This window comes from Poecilia mexicana, unplaced genomic scaffold (genome assembly GCF_051168715.1).
Source record: "Poecilia mexicana isolate PSO_F unplaced genomic scaffold, ASM5116871v1 scaffold_14, whole genome shotgun sequence".
In the NCBI taxonomy this organism is placed as follows: domain Eukaryota; kingdom Metazoa; phylum Chordata; class Actinopteri; order Cyprinodontiformes; family Poeciliidae; genus Poecilia; species Poecilia mexicana.
In genome coordinates, this window is record NW_028263383.1 from 29,453,926 (window position 1) to 29,477,159 (window position 23,234).

Sequence of the window (23,234 nt, forward strand, 5' to 3'; positions counted from 1 at the left end):
TTGCTGGTTTGCTGCCATGATTAAAATACACACCTGAGTAGCTCAGCACAGCAGCAGCATGTCTTTCTGTCGCACAGGTGTAAACCCAGCGCGAGCGTCTTAGAGCTCATGTTGTGTTTAAAGGCGACTCGGAGAACCAGTCCATGACGTGTTAACCACGAATTAGACAGTTTTAACTGCTGAAAAAAATGACAGAAGGCACAGATATTGGAAGTGCGGAAGCCCCTACTGTATCAAATCGATATAGGCATAACAGAGAGTTGGCCACTTTAAGATAAAAACAAGAAACAGCTTCCAGACCGGAGGTGGGGGGTCATAGCTGACTGGGCGGGCAATGCCCATAACGGTGGACCGGAACTAAAGTGCTTCAACCTTCTATATCGCCAGAGTGTATAAAATCGGTACTGAAACAGTGTGTTTTTGTGGCATTCCTCGTTAGTATAGTGGTGAGTATCCCCGCCTGTCACGCGGGAGACCGGGGTTCGATTCCCCGACGGGGAGGCACAACTTTTTATTTTTAATGCGAACAGTTTGGGGGTATAGCGCCGAGTTTAAAGGTCAAAAAACATATAGAGCTGTTATTGCACATTATCTACTGAGGGAAGTATATATATCCCCATTTACTCTTGGAAATAGTCTGTTATTTCTCTATTACAAGCAATTAATTAAATGGAGATCAAACAACGAATACAGTGAATTTATTTAGTGCGGTGAGGTAGATTTGATCATTAATAGGAACTTATGAGGATTAGATTGTCCTGTCAACAGGAATTAGTTTATTATTGTATCATGGACAGCTATGATGTTGTATGTTGGTCCTTTTACTTTGTATGAGTATCGCCCCCCAGTGGACACTAGGGCAAATAGACGGTGTTTATAATATAAACTCTTATTGATTATATGTATTAATTTGGTGAGACAGCCAAGACCTGGAGATGTTATCAAAGTGAACGTGAGCCTTATAATCTATTTTTAAATATCCATTTATATTTCACCAACTTGTTGTCGGCCTGGTTTGTCTAATAATGCTGTGGTCAGGTTGTAACCACAGCAGAAACTGAGACCTCTGTGGTCTCTGTCTGTATTCATAGCAGGTGTTTTCTGCAGAGCTGGTTTCTGCTCTCACTTCTGAAGAGAAAAATTATGTAAAACTCACAGTTTGAGGCTGAGATGCAGAATCAGAACAGAGAGTACTGACCAAGTCCAAAAGTCCAGACCTGGTGGCTCTCTGGCATCGTCATGAAGCAGTAGGTCTAAGCTGTGATGTGCTGTTAATTTAATCTGACTCAATGAGTGAAGCTGTTATTTTTTTACCATTTATAAAATGAAGGTGCTATATTGTTGCACATCCTGTTGATTCAGTAAATGTGGAACTAAACTTATTGTGACATATCAACAACAGCTTGATTCTCATGAACAAAAAGAACAACTGAAGCCACTAAACTTAGAAAATATTGCATGAATAATTTAGAGCTTATATTAGAACTGTTAGCTGCAGACATATTGAGACAGATTAAAGCTGTTTATGTCGTTTAGATGTTTATTAAAAGATGAGAGGAAGCAGCAGGTCTGGTTCGGTGTCTCCAGTTCCTGGAAGCTCTCCGTCCCTCAGCCCTCTCTACTTCCCCTCAGACCACTCTGAGGTTTAGTTCTTGTCACGCCCCGTGTGAAGCAGTGAGCAGCTGTGGTGACAGCAGAGTCTCAGCAGCTGGTAGTCAAAACTTGCTGCTTGTTCATCATGAAGGTCGTGCTGCTGATCGCGCTGCTCACGGGTAATCATCCTGTTCTGATCTGGTTTGTGTTGCTGCAGTTCTGTGTGTTTCTACATGCAGGATTTTCAGGGTTTTTGTTCTTTGAAATGAAGAACGTCCATCTGGTCTCTGAAGGTTCTGGTTCTTGTTAGAAACTTTCTCAGGTCAAATCAGCCGCAGAGACGAAGCTCTGCTGATCTCTGACATGTTGTAGCTTCAGTCTTTAGTTTCAGACTTTATGAGTCTTTGAGGTCAATGATGACCATTAAATCACATTAAATCACTAAATTACAATAAACTGGTTTCTGTCTGTGAAGTGAGCCAGAGATGGAGACGTTTCACTGATAATCTTCTGTTTTCAGTGTCAGGATGTGACGGCAGGAGAGTTGTTGGTCAGACGGGTCAGAATGTGACTCTGCCCTGTAAATATGATATAAAGACTAAAGGAGCAGTGCATGTTTGCTGGGGTCGAGGAGAGATACCGAACAGCAAGTGCTACAATCAGCTCCTCTCTACAGACGGACATAAAGTTCTAGAAGAGACCAGAGCTTCCAGCAGGTATCAGCTACTGGGACGACTGGATGAAGGAGATGTTTCTCTGACCATCCTCAACCTCACAGAGGAAGATGCTGGACGATACGGATGCAGAGTAGAGATATCTGGATTGTTCAATGATGAAAAGCATCATGTTGACTTGACAGTTGAAAGAGGTGAGAAAGATTTTCATGTTCTTAATGCAGCAGCTCTTCACAAAGAGCAACTGTGGATCAGGGTTAATGTTGACTGTTAATGAAATTTATATTATCTTAAAATTCATACATTTTTGAGACTAAAGTTTAATTTAACTTTGAGATGTTATCAGTGAAGAAGGAAAATATAAATAATTTCCTCTTCCCAAACAGTGACAGCAGCTGAAGTTTAGTTTTCCTGAGTGGTTAAAATTTATGACAGACTGATATCAGGTCTTAATCCTTTGGAACCTGAACAGGAGTTTATAGTTTTAGCCTCCTGTTCAGTGTTGGTGAGGAAACATCGTTCCCTGAACAGAACCACATCATTACCGTCCAGAACAAAACATCCATTCTTCATTTTTCCATCTAGATTTCCCTGTAAACTTCAGAAACTGGTCTAAGTTATAAGTGTCCAGCTCTTGAGTTGTTGTCCTGTCAGTTTTAGTTGAGTCTCTGTTCCATCATGGTTCATTCAGACGGTCCAATACGTCCTCAACATGTCCAGAGGTTCTGCTGATGAACCATGGTTGGATTCAGGTTTGTTGACCCAGAGAAAGAACTGAAAGGTGCAGCAGGACAGCGGCTCTGGAGGACCGACTGTGGACACCATCGATAGTTTTAGTTCTTCAGATATTTGTTGGTTAAACTCCAGATACCTAAAACTCATCGATGAATCGACACAGAGCAGAGAGACTAGCAGAGAATCACTTAGGTTTGATCTTTTTTACATTATTAACATTGTTTTGGAGAGTTTTCTGAGATGTTTGAACATCGTGTCTCATATTGATCTATTAATTAACCGATGCTGATGCTGATGCTGATGCTGTGTTTGTGTCCAGCTCCGACCACCTGGGCTCCATCAGAACCTCAGACGTCCTCAGAGAGACCAGCTGCTACTCAGACCGCAGGTATCTGTGCAGGGAGGCTGCAGGGTCCAGGATGACTCAATGTGATCAAAGTGTGAAAAATTAGATCTTGATCTCAAAACAGGAAGTTGGTTCTGAGAAGGAAACATCAGATCCTGTTGTTCTGTAATGTGTGACTCTCTCCTCTGTTGTCAAGCTGCTGATTCTGTTGTTCTAAAATCATCTCCTTTCACTTCCTCATCCAGCAGATCAGCTGACCACAGAGAGCCTCCTGACTTCCTCTTCTAACAGCAGCAGCTCCACAGACGAGGTGAGGACCATGAGGTCATCCTGAGAGACAACAACCAGAAAAAACCAGTCAGAGTCACTCATTGTCTGATAGGTTCTAGTTAAACTCGTTTCTGCCTCTAGACCAGTGGTCATAATGATCTGCTCCTTTACCAACATGAGTTTAGAGTGAAATAATCGGTCTGGGTCGCCACAGAGGCAGATTTTATCACGTGTTCCAGTTTTAAACCAGAGCTGCTGGTTTTTCAACCAGAGGCGGTTCAGAACCACATCGACCATCTAGATCAGACTGACCGCCATGTTGGTCCAGTTCCTGTTGGACCTCAGCAAACCCATTAGACCTATAAACACAGGATCATCATCAGGCAGGACCAAAAGCTCCTGAACTCTCAGTCGTGTTGAAGCTCAGAGTTTGGAGATGATGATTCTCCTCTGGACTCATTGCGCTACCAAACTGATGCTAGTGTTAGCTAGCCTCCAGGTTTGTTTGTTGTGGCTGAAAACTGAAACTATGATGGAACTACAAACCCCATAATTCAGATAATTTATCCCGACTTTTTCCTGCTTCCACCTCAACCTCCTGAAAACGTCTTGCATCATCTACATCATGACGACATGATATTGGCTAGTGGACACTTAGCTAACGGTTGTGTAACTGTCTATGTGCACTTGTTGTTGAAGTTGGGTGACCAAAGGTCAAAGTTTACATGGAAGCACTGGAAAACACCAGCTGACAAAGCAGAGTGTGACTTTCTGAAGCTGTAATGCGGCGGTGGGAACACCTCGCTAATGCATTAATAGCAGAGCTAAGGACTTTGCTTAGCTTCCTCTAAATATCATATATGTATCACGCTTTAGCAATAGCTGAACTAATGTTTGTAAATAGTGGGTTTGGGTTAGCGCAGCTAGCTTTTTCGCTAACAGTGCCTTCCACTGCTATAATGGAAGCAGTGGTAGTGTTTTTCATATTTCTTTTTGGTCATAAATTAATCTTAATAATGTATAGAAACTTGCAGAAACTCTTTGTTTAGCTCCATTTCTATCTGCTACGCTAACTGAGGGTTAGCGTGGAGCTTTCAGCGTTCTGATTGGTTGCTGCTGTCCTCGGCCCCGCCCCCAGATGCTGATGGAAGCGGTTCCTTCAGATCTCCAGTCTTGCTGCTTCTACATGCATGCTGCTCCCCCTGAATCAAGAGTTCTGGTTCCGATCCGTTCTGCCGGTTCAGCTGTCGTAGAGCAGATGGTTCTAGAAGCAGCAGGAGGTCCGAGTTTGGTTCTGATCTGGTGACACTTCATGGTTCTGTCTGCAGCAGCAGGAGGGCAGCATGGTGGCTGTGATTCTGGTGATGGTTCTGTTCCTGCTGGTGGTTCTGCTCACTGCAGCCGGACTCTTCATCATGGGTGAGTTCATTGTGGCTGATTCAGCAGAAGTAAAAAGAAAAGTGTGAACATGTAGAGGAAACGATCAGAGCTATCTGCTTAGTTTATTTCAAACCTCACAGTTTTCAGCTGAAGCAGAACTCAGCCAACCACATCAACACCCAGAACCTCTTATATAATCAACACGAGAAACAAACCGTTTCTTTATAGAAACGGGTCAAATTTTCACAACTAGACGAGTTCCTGGAGTCAGAAGTGAGGCTTTAGTTTTAGTTCGTTTTTAAAGTGTTTACTAGTTTTTATTAGTTAAATATTGTTTAGTTATAGTAGTAGTTTGTTTTTTCACACTTTGGTTGATTTTTAGGTGCAGAATTTAAAAAGGTGAAAGTATTGTGGTCATGTAAACTTGGACCTGGTCATGAAAACTCAGCAGAAGAATCTATTTTCTAAAAATTAATTCAGTTTTTCTTGACCAACCAGCTAACTCCGGAGTTTTCTAGCAACTTCTGCTGCAGGCACTTTGTGGACTAGCATAACGTAGTGTAGCGTAGCATAGTGTAGCGAAGCATAGCATAACGTAGTGTAGCGTAGCATAGCGTAGCGAAGCATAGCATAATGTAGCAAAACATAGCATAACATAGTGTAGCGTAGCATAGCGTAGGAAAGCATAGCATAACGTAGTGTAGCGTAGCATAGCGTAGGAAAGCATAGCATAACGTAGTGTAGCGTAGCATAGCGTAGGAAAGCATAGCATAACGTAGTGTAGCGTAGCATAGCGTAGCGAAGCCACCCGGAGGAATACAGAAGCTGTAATTTATCGACAGCTGATTTAAACTCAAATATCACTAAAACTTAGCCTCTGAAAAGCTAATAAATAGATTCATAAACAAAAGGATATTACTGTACATCAGTAATTTCAGAATGTTTTAGTTAGTTTTATAACAGTTCCAGTTAATTTTAGTTTTTTCCGTTTTATTTATTTCAATTAACAAAATGTTTAAGTTTTCATTATTTCGTTAGTTGAATTTGGATATAAAAACTTGGTTCAGGGTTTGGGGTCAGTTGTTTTAGTTTTCCCTGTTTTTGAATCTGATGTGTTTTGATTCTTACATTTAATTAATTTCATAATCTGAAACCAACCAGGTTAGCGTGAACTGTCAGAGGGTGTACTTTTTTTTTATTACTGAATCAAACGTTTTGGTGTTTTTAAAAATGTTTCTGATGTTTCTGTTTGCAGCCAAACGATGGAAGCAGCTCAAACTGTGAGTCTTTGATTCTTCTGTTCATCTTTGCAAACTGTTTCTGTCACTAAGAGGTTAAAGGTCACCGTTAAACTGAACCGCTGATTCATTCATGACTCGGCATCATCGGCTTTCTCCTGGAAACATTGATGCATCTTCATCAGAGCATCATCGTCATCACCACTCGCCTCGGTGTTCAGAGTGAAACTCAGGGAGAACGCCTCAAACCTCACCGCAGGTTTCAAGCCGTTTAACTCCCATGATGCAACGCGGCCTTCAAGTTCACAGTCCGAACTAAAACAGTCTGAGCTAAAAACAATAGAACTGTCCGACGGTTTCTGATCAGGCGGTTCTGCCAGCGGTTTAACCCATTAACCCTTTACTGCCTGGATCCATCAGATAAACCAGTTTGTTCTCATTTCCACCGCTCAGCCTTTAATACGTAGAGTATTTCATATTTTACTAGTTAATGCAGCTGGAAACAACTCATCTCTGCAGCTTTAATATTGAGACCCTTTAACAAGTGTCAACTCTGAGTCAGATTTCCTTTTTCACAAGAAAGCGAAACCTGAGCGTTTTTCTCTGACTCATGTCATCCTGTCGGCGTTCAGCTGATGCAAACAGTTTCAAATGTCACGGTTCAAACATTACGATGAGAGCCAAACATCACGAGACCACCGGGGAGACGAAGAGTTAACCGCAGGGCGACAACAAGCTGCAGAAGAAGAAGAGACGACCTTTAATGTTCCACTCAGCCACACACTGACCCACATCTGCACGTTTAAAGGAGCATTTCTCTCTAAAACACCCGATTCACCACAGCAGGAGTTTAACTCAATTATTTCAGGTATTAGATTAGAGCAGAAGAATAAACTAGTTAAAATTATTTACTTCATTTAATTCTGATGATTTTAGCTCAGAGAAAAAAAAAACATAAAAATATGACCAATAAAAATAAAGTAAACAAATCTGACCACCTCAAGGTTTTCATTTAACTCTCATTGCTTTAAAAATAATAATCCACAAAAAGCAGTGTCATTAATTTTTTACCTTTAATATGCAGGATATTCCACTGTATTTATTTTTAGGAAATATAAAATATTTTGTACAAAACAGCCAGAAAAACATAGAAGAGGTTTAAAGATGTTGATTTTATTTCCACATTTGGGTCTGAAGGTGCTGAAAAGATTCAAAGTGAAACTTTTATTTTCGTTTAACCTGAAATGTAAAAAGTTGAGTCAGTTTAAATGTGCTTTGATGGTTAATTTATGTCAGGAATTAAGTTCAGAGCGATGTGAACTGATTCCTGTAGCTTTAGTGGTTATGAAGCTCAGTGGGTTCTGCTTCATCAGCTGGTTCTGGTTCTGGTTCTGGTCCAGGCCTCCCCAGCAGCAGCAGCGACGCCAGGTCCAGATCAGCTCCACCTCCTCCACCCTGCAGCTGCACCAGCGGGCCTCCGTTGTGGAGAACGTCTACCAGATAGACGGAGCCGCCAACGAGGGAGGAGACTACGAGTTATGCCCATGAGGCCCCGCCCACTTCCAGCGTCGCCACGGAGACAGGGAACATAATGGGAGCCCTCCAATCAGAGCTCAGCTGGCAGGTTGTCGTTCAGGTCAGAAGGTCAAGTTAGAGGATGAGGAAACTCCTGGAAGCTATTTTCATCATCATCATTATTATTATTATCATTGTTATTGTTACTAATGTCTGACATGAAGCTGATTCAGGTTTTAAATGTTTAAAACGAGGATTAATGAATCATTTTTAACGATCTGAGTTGCGTGTCTGACGGCGATGCTGAACAGTGACCTGGAAGGTCAGAGGTCACCGACTGGAATGACATCATTAGAGAAGAAACGTCCTGCTGGAAACCGATGAACTCTGTGGGGAAACAGAAAACCCGATGGAACGACCAGCTGGTCCAGATCTCTGCTGGATCAGAACCGGTTCTGGTTGGTGGAGGAACCCAGAGGTTCTGGTTCTGGTTCTCCTGGCTCCTCTAAGAAGCAGGTTCTAACCAGTCGGCTGCCGTTCTTACAAAGCTTGTTGTTGTTTTTCTGTTTGTGAGAAGTTTGTGATTTTGTTTCTGTGTTTATAGAAATAAACTTTACTAATTAATTTCTGCCTGGAAACCTGAGAAACTATTTGTCACAGAGTCTGGCTGGCTGAAGGCTGAGGCTCATAGTTAATTTTAATCCCAGTGTGAAGTCAAGATTAAAGTGTTTCTGTATTTTAACATCCGTTTCTTTGTTGTTTCGTTTCATTTTTGTTTTTTTCTCTGTCGCTTTGTGAATTCGTCTGGTTTCCTGTAGAAATAAAACCTGACGGTTTCTCTCCACAGTCACCTGCCCTCATTTGAGACGTTGAATGTGAATCAACAACAATAACCTGAAATATAATCCCTCCCTAATCTGCTCCTCTAAAGCTGAGCTGGGAGTCAGACTGTCTGGATGCCTTGGTCTTCTTCCTACCTTAAAATAAGCATATTTAACATCTCAATAAAATCTGTTTAAATTCGCTTTAATTTCTTATTTGTGCTTAAAGTTGAAGCCTGAAAAATGAATCCAGCACTGAGACAGTTTTAGACAAAATAATGCAGAACTGAATACATTTACAGGAAAATGACAAAATTCATAAAGAAAAAAAAAAACCAAATGAACTATTTATACAATTTATCAGCAAAAAAAAAAAAACTGATTTAAGTTTTAGTTACACTTTAAAAAGTGAATCCAAGGAGTTAGTATTTGTTAAAAAGAGTAAAGTAAAAATTATGTAACAAGACAGTCCAAATTCTGGCATCTTAAATACTAAAATTATTCTAAAATTTATATAAAACTTTTGAAACTACTATGGCAGATAATCTAAAGTATTTAGTGTATTTTCACTTGCTCTCCAAATGTCTCAGCAGGTAGAAAATAACAGATCAATTCATAATGCTGAAAAGTAAACGGTACGTTTTAGTACATTGAGTTTTTCCTGAAGTTAAAGTGAGTATCTGGAACCCGGCCGGTCTCAGGGTGTCGGGTGACTCAGGCGGTGAATCAGAACCAGAGGAAAGAAAAGCCGACCCAGAAACGTTTCCAGTTCAGCGTGACGGCAGCAGATAGCGTCTGATTGTCTATGAAATCATGTTCCTCTCATATTTACTCACATGTCATTTCATTCTTCACGTCTTCTCCTCCCAGGCGCCTCCAGCTGTCTGCTTTACTCTCCGTCTCCAGATATAACGTTACAGGCTCCATTATTTCTCTGTTGTTTACGACATAAAGGCTCCCAGGGGACAAAAATCCAGCTGAAAACGAAATCTATTGAGCTTCTCCTGGACGCGTTAAAAAGCTAAGATAATAAAACATTTTATCTACTGCGTGTCAATTAACATACTGAGAACAGGAGAAACCCTAAAACAAAACCCTGAGGAACGCCGCGTGAAGGACTGACAGAATCTGATTCATATAACAATGAAATCTAGACCAGTTATCGACTGATTCATTACAAATCATGTTCAAGTAAAAAGAAAATGTCGTTTTTAAATTCAGAGGAATCTGAAACTTTCAAAACATGACATAGTCTTAAAAATCACATTTAATCAGTTTTATCAGATATTAAAGGCTGAGAGAAAACCAGAGAAACGAGAAAGTTAAACTTTTTTATACAGTTTTATACAATTAAACTTATTTAAAACATATTAATGATTGCAGAAAAATGTTACATTAGTTTAATATTTAACTCCTACCAGCCTTGCATTGATTTGTGATTGATTAGAGCACAAACCAGCAGACCAAGCAGCAGCTGGAGCAGCTCCAGTTTCACACCAGAACCACCACTGGTCTGTGTGGGTCTCACTGGTGGTACTGGTAGTACTGGTAGTACTGGTGGATCGTTGCACAAACTGGTCCCACAGCAGCTCAGTCTGCTGAAGTGGAGAGGAACACCGTCTTCCTGGAACAGGCGACCGAGGTCGGCATCACACAGGTTCTGAGTCATGCAGCCCAAAAATGGATACGTGTGGTCGTCTATATTCACTGTGGAGAGAAAAACCAGAAATGATCGATCAGATCAACTGATGTCCAGGACCCACTGGGAGGGAAACCCTAGCTCCCAGCTGCTCTCAGTTTGGTCCAGGATCTGCTGATCATGTGATCTATCTGCATCTGGATGAAGGACAAAACCTCTGGGACAATTTATTCTGGACAGATGAGTCCAGAATGGAGATGTTGGACCATGATGGACAGAACCAAACACCCCATAGTGGCACTGCTAACTAAACAGCTGCCTGCGCTAACCCCAAAGAATTAATCATGTACATTAGTTTACCTAACACTAATGCTAACATGGTATTTAGCATAAGCTAATGTTAAAGCGCTAAATTCAACCATGTTCATACCCACCATGTCTGAATGGGTTAGAGTTTTGAACTTTATTCATCTCAAAGTTTACAAAACACCCAACACTTTATCTGGAGAAATTAGCTTAGCAGCTAAGCTAAAAATTAGCTAATCTGCTAGTGGATTTGTGCTCTGATGCCAACTATCAAGTATGGTGGAAGAGGTGTGATTGTTGGGTTTGTTCTGTGGCCATAGAACCTGAACGGCTTGGCATCATTGATTGGACCAGGAGTCCAACATGAGTCCAGGTGTCCAACAGATAAAACTGGGTCATAAACAAACCCAGCAGCTGATCTACAGCAGAACAGCTGAAATTATTCCTGGTCCAGTCAAAGTTCAGAACCATGGGACCTACAGGTAGCTAAGCAGATATCCACCACATGAGGCTGCTGAGGTTAGACAGAAACCTTCTGCTGGACCAGGGGGTGTACTTAGTTTGACATCAGGTTGTTCCTCTCAGTGAATCGTTCAGCTGCGACCAGCAGAAACTCACAGGTTGATGTGAAGCACTGACTCTCCTCTCCTGAGCAGCTGACCTCTCTGCAGTCATCGGGGCCACAGGAGAAACACTGCAGGGTGTTTGGCACCGGAGGAGCCGGGCCTGAAACGAAACGGAGAGAACGTCTCAGGGGAAAAGAAACCTGGACCAGAACCAACTTTAACATGTCATTATGGATCTCACCAGGCAGAGTTGGGTCGTTGCAGTCGCTGGTGTTGCAGCACAGAGCAGATCCTACGATGGTCACCTCACCTGTGCTGAGTGAAAAGGTTGTATTGCCTGAGCTCAGACACATAGAGGATTCACAGCCTTTATAGATGAGCTCCTGTTCTCCTGAAGCTGAATCAACTGTAGAATCAAAGAGCTGTTAGAGTCGATGGAAACCAAGCAGAAGCTCATTTCATCATGGAGGAAGACCAAGAGGACGTTACCTCGGATAGATGCTGTCATGCACATTGGCTCAGATGAATAGCATGTCTGTTTTTCTGTGCTGGAACAAATCGGGTCTGTGCAGTTATAACAGCTCAGAGCTTCAGCTGCAATCAGGAGAGGAAGATCCAGAGACACGCCGTCAACCAGTGAGGCACACCCCTAGTCAAAAAGTTAGCTGCACTAATGCAAAAGCACTAACTGTAAAGTAAACATTGGTTCCACTAACCTTAAAGGACTATACCAACACAGTACTAAGAGGAAGCCAATGTTAATGCGCTGCACCAACACATTTAACACAGAGTTCCAATTCTCTGAGTTGAGGTCAAGACGTAAACCATAAACCGATTCATCATCTGTTTCAGTGTTTTTTCTGATTACTCCTTCTGAAAACCCAATTTTAAAAAAAATTGTTAATAGAGAAACATCACATACTGACCGTATCATGGTGGAAATATTCTGCTTTGATGCAGTAATTCATGCAAAAGGAGCCCTGACCAAGTGCTGAAAGCAGGCACAGTTCCGGTGGAGTACCAGCGGACCAACAGAACCAGCCCCAGATAGTACACGACATTAAATCAACATTGAATTATAGTTAGAATTTTTGGTTGAAGTCGACAAATGATGGTGGATAAACCATCAAACAACCATCCAATCAATCCGTTGAAACTGTGTCATTGAATCAATGTTGTTTTGTGGTTGAAATCTAATGAATGAAATGCTGAGGTCTGATCAATGTTGAATCAATGTCAGCTCTTTTGCCACACCCTTCTTCCCCTCCTCTCCTCCTCATCAGAGCTCTGGGTGAGAGCATTTTATAACTGAGCGGGGGTTCTCACATTTAAATTAAGCACTGTAGAAGATAATGGGTGATGATTCCTTTCTGTACATTTTTTTACTTGTTAATAAAAATTCTTACTGACTGTTTGTCTATGATATATTGACACGAAAACATCTACAGCTTACTACAAGGAGTGGAGCGGTCCACCCCTGCTATTTACATGAGTGGATGTCAAACCAGAGTCAAACTGGGGTTACCACAACTTGTACTGTTTCCCTGGTTCATACAGTACAAAGCTTAACCTCATGAACTCTGTTCTTCTGTGGACAACAGACTGTTGTTTTGACAGTCAAAAAGGAGTCAAATATGTTTAAAGATCTGTCCCTTTTTTCTTAAATAAAATGTTATATCAAACCCATGTTGTCATTTTTTACCTTTTGTACACAGTTTACCCATCATCTGCCAATAATATAGTGTGTTTAACACCAGTGAAGAAACTTTTAGTGGCATGTTATGATGTAGACCTATCAGACCTAAAATGTACATAAATCCTTAGCTTTCATTCAATATAAAATCAACCCAAATCTGCATGTAGATCCACATTCAGTTCATGGTTGAATCAACGATTCCTAACCGATTCAATGTAGAATCAACACAAATATGCATGTAAGTTGATATACAGATGATGGTTGAATCAACATTGATGGTTGAAACGCTAATGTTGATTCAACATACAGGTGACCGACCACTTTCAACGTTGTTTCAATGTTTCTGGCTGACATTGATTCAATATTGTTTCAGTCATTCTGTGCTACCTGGGGCCTGACCAGTTTCCACCAGTCGTTGTAGTAAAGTTATGGAAAACAACCGATCAAGCATTCCTTAACTTTTTAAAGGACGTTCAGAACCAAAAGTTCTGAAACTTTTGGTTTCAGAACTCTAAATATTCCTAAAATTATTCACAGCCCTGCAGATTCAGAGTTAAAATAAAATAAAAAAAACATTACATATGGTTATAATGCTAAAGATAATTATGTTTTTAATTTGATTTTGTATTTTTTTTAATTATATGCCAGAAATCATTTATGTCCTTTGCAATAATAAATGGAACATTATGAACATTACAGTAAAATAAACTTTTCACCTGGTTTTCTCCCTAATCTTGGACCGCTCCAGAACCTTAATATTCCCTCCAGTCAGCAGAAACCTGCTGGTTTCTGGGACCCTTCAGTTCTGTTCTGACTGATCCGAAATGATCCAGATGAGCAGAGAATGTGTTCGTCTCTCCCTGGTGAATCAATTCTGACCTGAACATGTTCTGATGTGATTACCTGTTCTACAGAGGGTCCAGATCAGAGTCAGAGAACCGATCAGCTTCATCCTGATGTTCCGCTGGATTCTGGTACCAAACACACAGTCTGAGCTGCATTTATATCCAGGACAGAATCGCGTCACTGACCCAAAACAAAAGCAGCACTGGATTGTTGGCCCGGGTCAGCTGGTTCTCCTCCTGGGCTAAAACCAGAAACCAGATGGATCTCCTTCTATTGGATTCATCATGTTTCATATTCCTTTTATGTCCATTTACTCACATGTCATTTCCTTCTTCTTCTTCTCCCCTGGTGTCTTTATCTGCCTCCATTGTTCTTCACATCCAGGCTCCCAGGAGGAATCATGGAGGACATCAGGGAGCCAAAAATGGGACACGAACTTTAGAAACGATAAAAGATACGGAGCACCGTTTACAAAGTTACCAAAGAGCCAAAAATGAACAGCAATAACCTGGATTGTTTACTCTCAGAAGAGAAGGAATGGGTTTCAGTAAGTCACATTTCCATCATGTTATATAATCATTTATAAATGTTACAGTTTCAAACACAATGTTTAGTTAGCAACATGTAGTTTGGAGCAAATATTAGGTTAGAAAGCTAATTATTTAGCTACAAATTAAATATTTAGTCAGCTACCACGCTAAATTCTTGGTAAACTAAATCTTTAGCTTGCTAATTAAATATTTAGTTTGAAACCTTGACATCTATCTATGTAAAACATATTTCCTTTTTAGCTGAATAACTAAATGTGTTGCTGTTAATTTTTGACAGCTGAACTTTATAAACTGTTACGGATCTGTTTTTAGGAACTCACAGCCCAGCAGGGACACACAGGTTTAGACGATGGACATTTTTCTAGAAAAGCTAAAACCACGACTGAAGCTCCAGATCCAACAGAACCAGTTTCATGACGCAACCAAACCAGATTTTTCTGTGTTTCATCTAAATGATGTGGGATCGTCAGATCTGCTCCTCCCTGGACTGGTTTCACTGGACCGACTGGACCCAGAGGAAGGGATTGAATATCTGTTTGCATTCAGGATCACTTGATTCATTATAATGAATCAGTGGTTCTGGATGAGTCAGGATGACAGATTCACCTGAGACGAATGAAGTGACCAACTCAGGAGGAAACCAGTAGAACGCGCCCATCAGGTTCACCACCTGCGGCCCTGCTCTGTCCAATCAGAGCGCTCCGTCCAGCCACTCCCAGGTGAGCTTCCTCAGCGTTCAGGAGCAGATCCTCCCTGTTAGCTGCAGAGGAGAGATCCTGCTGCAGGATGAGCTGGACCGTCTCCACGCTGCCGCAGAGCACCGTGCTGGTTTCCTCTGAGGAGGGCGACTGGTCCACCGGGATCTGCGACTGCTGCCAAGACAAGAAGCAATGTACGTACGCAGCACACACTAACAAGTCTTGAAGGAGAGAGAATAAAACTAACCCAAACCGCGCTGTGAAACATGGTGGTAGCAGTGTTATGCTGTGGGACCTGTTGGAGGCTGCAGACCTGAGAAAGAGGTCAAAGTTCAGCTTCCAGCAGTACCACAACCCGAACATCCAGCCAGAGTTATTATGAGAAGGCAGATTCATGGGTTAGGATGACCTAGTCAAATCCCACAGAGAATCTGTGGTAAGATGTTTAGTAGTGAAGGTCCAGACCGTCAGCGCCTCCTTGTGGTCCTCAGGCTGCTTCGCCTTCTGGTGCGGCCCCTGCTTCGCCTGTCGGACCACCAGGGAGTTCGGCCAGTGCCTGTGCCTCCCCCTGCTGGACGCCCTGGGCTGCGTCCATCCCATCGCCATGTCCATCAGGGTGTCGCTGCGCCAGCGCTACGGCATCAGAGTAAGGACAAAAAGCTGCTGCTCAGTTTCTGTTCCTGATTAATTTAATAAAATATTTGACTGATTCTAAATATTAACATTAACGGCTCAGAAAATTAACATAAAAATCTGATAAATTGGTCAACAAAACAGATTTTTCATCTCTAGTTTGTTTCTTTGTTGAATTTAATTTGAATTATTGAATTAGCTGCTTATTTAAACATTATTTAATAATAATAATGTTTGTTATTATTATTGCTCTGGTTCTGGTTGAACACTCTCTGATTGGTTCTGGTTCTGGTCGTGTTCAGGGGAGCCTGTGCAGCGACTGCTTGTGCTCCACCTTCTGCCTTCCCTGCGTTTGGTGCCAGATGGCCACAGAGATGGAGAAGAGGAAACTCCCGACTGTTCTCAGTGACATCATCAGCAGACGATGATTTCATCAACAGACGATGGCGTCATCAGCAGTCGGCTTTGATGAATCATTTCAACCATAGACATGAATACATACGATTTAAACATGTTTAATTGATTTAAGGTCCTCCTGTTTGAATATTCTCATATTTATTCAGTTTGTTTCTGTTTTTATTTAATGTTTTGATGTTAACCCTTAAACTTTGTGGAAATGCTTCATATAAAGATTATACATCACAACATTTTACAGCTGTTTATTATTTATCTTTATTTCCTTATGAAAAGATGATAAATATATAATAGAAACATGAAAGTGGACCATAACGGATCCAAAAGCTTCATAGAATATTTCCTAGGAGTCATAACACAGCGGCACCCTGACCAGGAAGTTAAAAACTTCATTCAGCAGAGAAATGAAGTTTCTCTGCTGAATGAAGAGAAACTTCACTGTGATTAATGAAAAAGAAAATATTCTGATAAAATGAAGCAGAACCAGAATACTGGTACTGGAAAACCATCTGGGATTTCTAAATATAAGATCAGTTTCACCAAACGAAAGAATGTATTTTTTTTTAAATAAGAAAACAGACAAATTACTCTTATACCTCTAATAAAAAGCAAAAATGAAGAACAATTTAAAGTTTTATTGAAGGATCTCAGACAGAATCTAATTTAAAAATCAGACTAAAATATTTTTGATAAATGCTCAATAAAACTTTAGTTTTACTTTATTTTTGTATTTTAAAAACGTCCACTCAGCCGTCAATATATTGTAACAGAGCAGAATATAACATATCAATGTCGACATCTTTTCAGGAAATACAAAAAATATATCTATAAACTAATTTTAAAAACTCTAAACACATCAAAAACAGAGTCAAATTATCAAATTTAACAGGATTCAAAGTCATTTTAATAATACCATATTATTAATATGGCATTCTGCTCAGATATAATGTGCAAAGATTGATTATGATATAATAACAAATAATATAATAAATGAGTGCCGTTCCCTTTCTTGTCGCTGGTGGCGCTGTAGTCTTGCTGTTTTCCGGTCAGAACAGAAGAAGAAGCTGAACCTCGTGTGTCTGCCTGCTGGAGCGGTTCGGCTGGATGCTGTGATTGACTGGGATCATAAAGCAGGCAGCAGATCATCGATTATCGATCAGAAATGACTAAAGTGAAGAAGGAGAAGGTTTTGGACGGAGAGGAAGCCGCGGCGGTGGAAGCGGGGGGACCCGAGCGGAGCTACGCCGAGCTGGTCGCTCATTTGAACTCCATCGCCCAGCCGCTGGCCTCCAGGAAGCTCAGCAAGAAGCTCTACAAGTGCGTGAAGAAAGGTAGGAAGTCCGGGAAAGGTTCTGCACGTTTCCGCGTCCCGGTTATCTGGTACCGGAAGTTATAGCTGCTGTTTGTGTTTGTTCTGTAGCTGCGAAGGGGAAGAACATCCGGCGGGGAGTCAAGGAGGTCCAGAAATTCATCAACAAAGGAGAGAGAGGGTGAGTCCCAGGGGTCAGAGGTCATGTAGGCTGGCAGCTGCAGGGTGCTAACACTTTTGGAAATGTATTCACACCCTAAACATGGAAAACTTTAATAACGACTGGTTCTGATACCAAATATTAATGGAGAACATCTGAAGTTCTGAGGGCTTCAGAGCCTAAGGTATACCTACCCATCATGCACTGGGGCTCAGGTGTGCTAACGCTGCTGCTCTCCCTGCAGTATCGTGGTTCTGGCCGGAGACACGCAGCCCATCGACGTCTACAGCCACCTTCCGGTCATGTGTGAGGACCGCAACCTACCCTATGCCTACATCCCGTCTAAAGTGGTGAGTGGGACCAAACATCCAGTCCGATTCGGTTCGGCTGCTTTAAAGACCCGGTCCGGGCGGTCTGACCGTTGGGGAAGGAACCCGGTCCACAACCTGCAAGGTTCTTTCCACTTCTGTAGGCTTTTATAGTGAAATGTATGTTTATTTCTGACTTTTGTTGTGAAAAGTTTAAAAGAAGGTTATTTGGAAAAGCACAATTTTATTGAGGCGTTTTTTAAGATTCCTGATGTATTTTATTGTGAAAAGCTGATCTGTTACGACTCTTACTTTGAAATCTGCTGCTTTTACTCGACCTTTTCTTATTTTGGAGTGTAGTTATCTTCCTCTTACTTTGAAACATTTTTTTTCAGCATTAACTTTTAAATTTGGATTTAATTTTACATCTCACTTATAAAATACTGTAATCTTTGAAAGGGATGTGATTAGTTCTATTTGCTGCTCTTATTTATTGTTTTAAATGCTCATTTGGTTTTATTCAAATGTTTCATTGTAAAATACTGATATATAGTATTTTAGATCCATTTATAAGATCGTTTTAGTTTTAATTAGGTATTTTATTGTGAAAAGCTCTTGATATCAGACTCTTATTTTGAAATGCTTTTCCCATTCTATAATTAGAATTTTGGTTTAAGTTCAGCCTAATTTATTCTGAAATACTATAATTTAGTGTTCTTACTGTGAAATGGGTGTGATCAGCCATTTCCTGCCGTTTTTTAATGAAGCTGGTTTTGGCCTTTAATCAGGTATTTTATTAGGAAATGCTCCTGAGCTCATTTTGAAATGCATGTGCAGGATCTGGGCTCTTCCGCCGGCTCCAAGCGTCCGACCTGCGCCATCCTGATCAAACCGCACACCGACTACCAGGACGCCTACGATGAGTGTCTGGATGAGGTGTCACACCTGCCCAAACCGCTCTGAGCCAATCAGGACGCCGCTCATCTGAACTCAGCCAATCAGAACGTCGCTCGTCTGAACTCAGCCAATCAGGACGCAGCACGCGCCTTAAATTTAAAGGCGCAGTTCGCCCTGATTTCTCCCAGAATCTCCTGTTTCTCTGCTGCGCTAGCAGTTTTCACCTGTTTCCAGTGTTTGTGCTAAGCTAATGATGGACTGAAGGACGCTGCCCCCTGCTGGACACTGGAAGCCATGTTTCTAGTTTTTTATATTAAAAATGTTAAAACTGGAGTTTCTGGAGTAATTTGTTTGAATAAAGATTATTTATAAAGTATTTTCAGGATAAACACTGCGGGAACTTGTTTTCTCCGGTTTCTCTTGTGCAAAAGTCTTCAACCCCCTTAATCTTTGTGAACCTTGGGAGGAAAATATTTTAAAAATTAACCAAATATTTTTATTTTTCATTCACACAGAGTAAAATAATTAGTTCAATATAAATGTCACTTCTGTGTGTTTTGTGACAGATATTAAAAAAACTGAGTTTTTGAACAGCTTTGTTTAAAATATTTCTTCCACTTTATGTAATATTTGGTTTTCTAAACAGAAAAATAATAAAAACTATAATGGCTTCATTCATAAATTTTAACATTTTTAAGTGAGTTAATTTAAGAAAGTGCTACACTGTTGCAACAGCACAAAAAGCCCAATCATTCCATCAATATCAATTTCATTTAACATTTAAAAATCTTCTGTTTTCTTATAATGAGCTCTTTTATTATTTAAACTACATTTTTCTGCTCGGTTTGTCTTCTTAAATTGAACTTTTTTTAAGTTAAAAACCGTTTTTGTATCTTTATTTTTTAAAATCACCTGCAGTTCTGAGGTTCGGCCACATGGTGGCAGCAGAACTCAGTTTAAACTACAGTTCTGTTTGCAGAAGAACAAGTCCGATTTATTTTCATTCATGTATTATAAGTTTATTTTGACTTACCTGAGTTTATTTTTATGTATTTACAATGAACCTGACCTCCGGACTGGTTCTGTTAACTGGGCCGGTTCTGCTGCGTTTCGTTTGTCGAACCGTGAACTTTCTTCTCAGATGTTTTGAAGAGTCCGAGTTCTGTCAGTTCATATCCGGTTCTGAGCTCTCAGTAAAACCCGTTCTGAATAAACCTGTTCTGACTCACAGAACCTCTTCAGTTCTCGCTTTTATCTCCCACACCTGCTGGCCTGACCTTTGACCCCGGGACTACTGGGTCCGTTTGGCCCGGCCTTTTCCCGGCGGCTCCTGAACTGCTGCAGCAGCTGAAGGTTCCCCTCCTCCTTTCCGCTGCAGACCTGCCCGGGCTGGTCCCGAATCGACCCGAACTCAAACCCTCCCCCCTTCTCCACTCGTTGCCCGGGGCAACGGGAATTTTCCACTGCCGAGCCGGAGGGGAGAGAGATCCGGCTGTCAACAGGTAGCTAAGGGTCGGTTCCGTTAAACCGGGCCAGTGGTTCTGAAGTTTTATTTAGAACCTCAAAGTTCTGCCAGATCGTCTAGTGGTTCCGTTGGGTTCTGTTTCATTTTCCAGCTTTGTGTCGTTCGTTAAAGAGTTTGAAATGGACCCAAAAGGTTCTGCTGACCCATAAACAGCTGCTCAGATTAAATCCATCCGGTGCTTAAGTTTGGTCCAATCATTTTGTCCTGCTGGTTCTGTTGGGTTCTGATGCGGTTTCAGATTGATAGGTCCATTATAGGCGTTAGAAGTTCTGGAAGGATTATTTGGTTCAGAAGGTTCTGCAGATGTTTCTGGTTCTTGAAATAATTTGGGTTGTCTAGCCTGAGAGAAGAAAAATATTCATTCAATCATTCAGTCATATTTCACTGAATGATTTATTATTAAATGTCAGTTCAAGTTAGCAATAAAAATAACCTGATTATTGCTTTTAACTTTTCACTGTGTGACTTTATTAGCACTACTAGTTTTATTTGTTCTTTATGATTACATTTTAATCATTTTTACATTTATTTTTGGAAAATCAACTTTTTCTGTTTTAATTTCTATCTTACGGTCTGTGTGATGTGTGTGTTCTGCTTCAACACACACACACTCTGCTGCTGCTGTGTGTCTGTGCGTGCGTGCTTGCGTGTGTGTGTCTCTGGGGGGATCAACCATCTAACTGCCAGTAAACAAAATTACTGCCTAACATTTGCATAATGTCACACACACACACACACACACCACCTTTCGGAGCCTCCAGGATGAACCAAACGTCTCAGCCTTCGTCTGTCTGACTCCTCTTCACCTCAGTTCATTATCTCTGACTAAAGAGGAAAAACGGACATAAAAACCAATCAGAACCAATAATCAGAACCGTGAGGCTCGGGTTTAAACCAATCAGAGTCCAGCAGAGTTTAACTCACTGCTGTGGAGTTCAACCATAATTAGGACACTAACTTTTCACTTCTAGTCTAAAACTAAGTATTTGCTCTGCAAAAACACAAAAAATCACCAACTATTTCTGTTTTGTTTCAAGTGAAATTATCTTAGTTCACTTGAAATAAGATAAAACTAACTTACAAGCAAGATATATGAGCTTGTTTTAAGTCAATATTACCATTGACTTAATATAGAATTTTTTTGGAAAGTACTAATAACTTATAACAAGACATTTTAAACATATTATAACTGCAATAATTTGTCAATGTAATTAATACTTTAAGGAATTATTGACTTAAAACAAGCTCAAATATCTTGCTGAAAATTTTCTATTTACATTAAAACTATAGAAAAACTACTTTTTGGAAGGATTTTGTGTTTTTGCAGTAAACACTCGTCTGTCTTCCTGAAAATATACTTTAAATTAGTTTCATTTGTTTTTCAGCTGAAGTTAATTTTAAGTTTTGCCTTATTTTAAGTGCACTGAGACATTTGCATTAGAATCTAGACTAAAATACTTGATAGGTTTTAGTGTTTTTGGACTGAAAATACTTTTAGAATAGAAAGAGTGCAACAGTAGCAAAGTGAAATGTAATTAAGCCCATTTTATTTATAAGTACTTTAATGACAGTAAAACTGAACCAGCATCATATAAAAACATCAAAATAAAACTAACACAGAGAAGATGAAACATAACTTGACAAACAAAATGGCTTCCATTCATTCTGGGTCACAAGCACAACAGAAGGGTTTTCAAAACAGTTTTTAAAATAAAATCAATAAATCAAAGCAAGATTCATATGAAAGAACATATAAAAGGAAAATAAAACATATAAAAACAGAATAAAGAATAACATTAATTCCTCTGTTATATAATTAACAGAAAACTAAAGATAGTGGTTGAAACAATATTTTAATTCAACCAGGAACAGTGTGTTGAGCTCCGTCTTCACCTCCCATTGTCACATGTAAATGCTGCGCGGTCTGTAAGCTGTGGCTGCGGCTGGGGGTGTCACCTCGGCCAGGGGCGTCGCAGCAGCTGGCAGTAAACGAGCGGCACACTCTGGAGTCTGTGATCCTGATGCCGCTGATAGCTGCTGAGTGTCTGAGTGTGACGACGTGTTGAGTGTCAACACACGCCACACTTATGTGATGTTATCACACACACACACATACACACACACAAACACACACACCGGGCTGGCCTCTACAGAGCGCCACTCTCTGATTCGGGTCCAATCAGAGGCTCTCCAGAACTTCAGAGTTCAGGTGACTTTCATTTATTCAATCCAAGTTTCCATTTTAAAAGTTCAGATATGAGCAGATTTATTGATGACTTGAAGTTTTTTGGTTCCACTGAAAAGAACTTTCTTTTAAAAGCTGAAGCTAATAAACCAGACCGGTCCGGCTTGGTTTCTGAGAGAATAGTGGCTGGAAGTTTGTGTGATTTTTATATAAAATCAAAGAAACAAGGTTGATGAAAGAAAAATGCTCCCTGATCTACAGGAACACTCCGGAACCAGAAAGGACCATGTTTGTGTTTTTGACGGTTATCAGGGTCAGAAACGTAGTCATCAACTAGAACATGAACTGGACCTTTCATTGAGGTACAATTCATAAACCTATTCAATACATTGGAATATTATTGACAAGCCCATTTTTTCCAGGAACTTTAAAGTATTGTATAGATTACATACAAATGGATGTTTGAAAGCCTTTATTTCTGTTTATGATGAAAACTTGACATTTAAATTAGAACAGCACATAAGACTAATAAAAGAAACTTTTAATACTGATGTGTAGACTTAATGAAAAGTGTGTTTAATACCTGTTCATAGGTTGTTGTTTTAAAAGGATACATTTAATTTGACAAAGAAGATTAATTGGGACTATTATTATAATCTAATTTATCTATACTATGGGGTCCTGCTTCTAAAATACCAGCTAAATAGGCCGATGAAAGGAAGCTAGTTAGCTAGCTGGCACTGAGCTAAATATGTAGCTTGCTAATTATGTATTTCGTTTATAAACTAAATATGTAGCTTCAATCTAAATATTCTAAATATTTAGTTAGTACACTGCACATTTAGTTTGCAAAATAAACGTTTAGTTTGTTAAGCAAATATTTAGGTCAGAACTTTAGAACTAAGCTAGCTAAATATTTAGCTCCTCGC

At 40.3% G+C, this 23,234-nt stretch overlaps 4 protein-coding genes, 1 long non-coding RNA gene and 1 other non-coding gene across 9 annotated transcripts; 4 read left to right on the top strand and 2 right to left on the bottom strand.

The window, feature by feature from the left end:
* The first annotated feature begins 429 nt into the window (after positions 1-429).
* Positions 430-501, top strand: trnad-guc (transfer RNA aspartic acid (anticodon GUC)). The gene has a single exon. It is a non-coding gene; the product is annotated as a tRNA-Asp (tRNA).
* Positions 502-1,650: 1,149 nt separating this feature from the next.
* On the top strand, positions 1,651-8,493 carry LOC106922319 (T-cell immunoglobulin and mucin domain-containing protein 4-like). 4 transcript variants are annotated; one of them, XM_088012468.1, is made up of 7 exons: positions 1,651-1,772; positions 2,114-2,461; positions 3,322-3,390; positions 3,594-3,658; positions 4,947-5,037; positions 6,254-6,278; positions 7,637-8,493. In XM_088012468.1, the coding sequence occupies exons 1-7, from the start codon at positions 1,739-1,741 to the stop codon at positions 7,782-7,784; spliced, it is 780 nt and encodes a 259-aa protein (XP_087868594.1). In that variant the 5' UTR covers positions 1,651-1,738; the 3' UTR covers positions 7,785-8,493. The 4 variants fall into 4 exon arrangements, with proteins under 4 accessions (XP_087868594.1, XP_087868595.1, XP_087868596.1 ...); XM_088012469.1 differs by having other exon boundaries at positions 4,950-5,037; XM_088012470.1 differs by having other exon boundaries at positions 3,597-3,658.
* Positions 8,494-9,946: 1,453 nt separating this feature from the next.
* On the bottom strand, positions 9,947-13,731 carry LOC106922313 (uncharacterized). Its single transcript, XM_088012648.1, has 4 exons — positions 13,683-13,731; positions 11,573-11,677; positions 11,136-11,480; positions 9,947-10,279 (listed from the first exon to the last, which is right to left on the bottom strand). The coding sequence occupies exons 1-4, from the start codon at positions 13,729-13,731 to the stop codon at positions 9,987-9,989; spliced, it is 792 nt and encodes a 263-aa protein (XP_087868774.1). The 3' UTR covers positions 9,947-9,986.
* A 1,169-nt stretch (positions 13,732-14,900) lies between these two features.
* Positions 14,901-16,154, top strand: LOC106922315 (cornifelin homolog B-like). Its single transcript, XM_014994613.2, has 3 exons — positions 14,901-15,068; positions 15,366-15,520; positions 15,810-16,154. Exons 1-3 carry the CDS (start codon positions 14,963-14,965, stop codon positions 15,933-15,935), a joined length of 387 nt encoding a protein of 128 aa, XP_014850099.1. The 5' UTR covers positions 14,901-14,962; the 3' UTR covers positions 15,936-16,154.
* Positions 16,155-16,541: 387 nt separating this feature from the next.
* LOC148155633 (uncharacterized) lies at positions 16,542-17,674 on the bottom strand. The gene is made up of 2 exons (XR_015765271.1): positions 17,585-17,674; positions 16,542-17,486 (listed from the first exon to the last, which is right to left on the bottom strand). It is a non-coding gene; the product is annotated as an uncharacterized LOC148155633 (long non-coding RNA).
* nhp2 (NHP2 ribonucleoprotein homolog (yeast)) lies at positions 16,942-19,188 on the top strand. The gene is made up of 4 exons (XM_014994611.2): positions 16,942-17,252; positions 17,342-17,411; positions 17,635-17,740; positions 18,536-19,188. The coding sequence occupies exons 1-4, from the start codon at positions 17,084-17,086 to the stop codon at positions 18,659-18,661; spliced, it is 471 nt and encodes a 156-aa protein (XP_014850097.1). The 5' UTR covers positions 16,942-17,083; the 3' UTR covers positions 18,662-19,188.
* The last annotated feature ends 4,046 nt before the right edge of the window (positions 19,189-23,234 follow it).

Excerpts from the sequence above, each read along its gene's own strand:
- LOC106922319 (XM_088012468.1), top strand. The coding sequence starts at position 1,739 with ATGAAGGTCGTGCTGCTGATCGCGCTGCTCACGG. Across the intron at positions 1,773-2,113 it reads GCTGATCGCGCTGCTCACGG|TGTCAGGATGTGACGGCAGG; the intron begins GTAATCATCCTG and ends TTCTGTTTTCAG. Across the intron at positions 5,038-6,253 it reads AGCCGGACTCTTCATCATGG|CCAAACGATGGAAGCAGCTC; the intron begins GTGAGTTCATTG and ends TTCTGTTTGCAG.
- LOC106922313 (XM_088012648.1), bottom strand. The coding sequence starts at position 13,731 with ATGAAGCTGATCGGTTCTCTGACTCTGATCTGGACCCTCTGTAGAACA. Across the intron at positions 11,678-13,682 it reads CTGGACCCTCTGTAGAACAG|CTGAAGCTCTGAGCTGTTAT; the intron begins GTAATCACATCA and ends TCCTGATTGCAG. Across the intron at positions 10,280-11,135 it reads TCAGTGCTTCACATCAACCT|TGAATATAGACGACCACACG; the intron begins GTGAGTTTCTGC and ends TTCTCTCCACAG.
- LOC106922315 (XM_014994613.2), top strand. The coding sequence starts at position 14,963 with ATGAGCTGGACCGTCTCCACGCTGCCGCAGAGCACCGTGCTGGTTTCC. Across the intron at positions 15,069-15,365 it reads CTGCCAAGACAAGAAGCAAT|GCTGCTTCGCCTTCTGGTGC; the intron begins GTACGTACGCAG and ends TGTGGTCCTCAG. Across the intron at positions 15,521-15,809 it reads GCCAGCGCTACGGCATCAGA|GGGAGCCTGTGCAGCGACTG; the intron begins GTAAGGACAAAA and ends GGTCGTGTTCAG.
- nhp2 (XM_014994611.2), top strand. The coding sequence starts at position 17,084 with ATGACTAAAGTGAAGAAGGAGAAGGTTTTGGACGGAGAGGAAGCCGCG. Across the intron at positions 17,253-17,341 it reads CTACAAGTGCGTGAAGAAAG|CTGCGAAGGGGAAGAACATC; the intron begins GTAGGAAGTCCG and ends TTTGTTCTGTAG. Across the intron at positions 17,741-18,535 it reads CCTACATCCCGTCTAAAGTG|GATCTGGGCTCTTCCGCCGG; the intron begins GTGAGTGGGACC and ends ATGCATGTGCAG.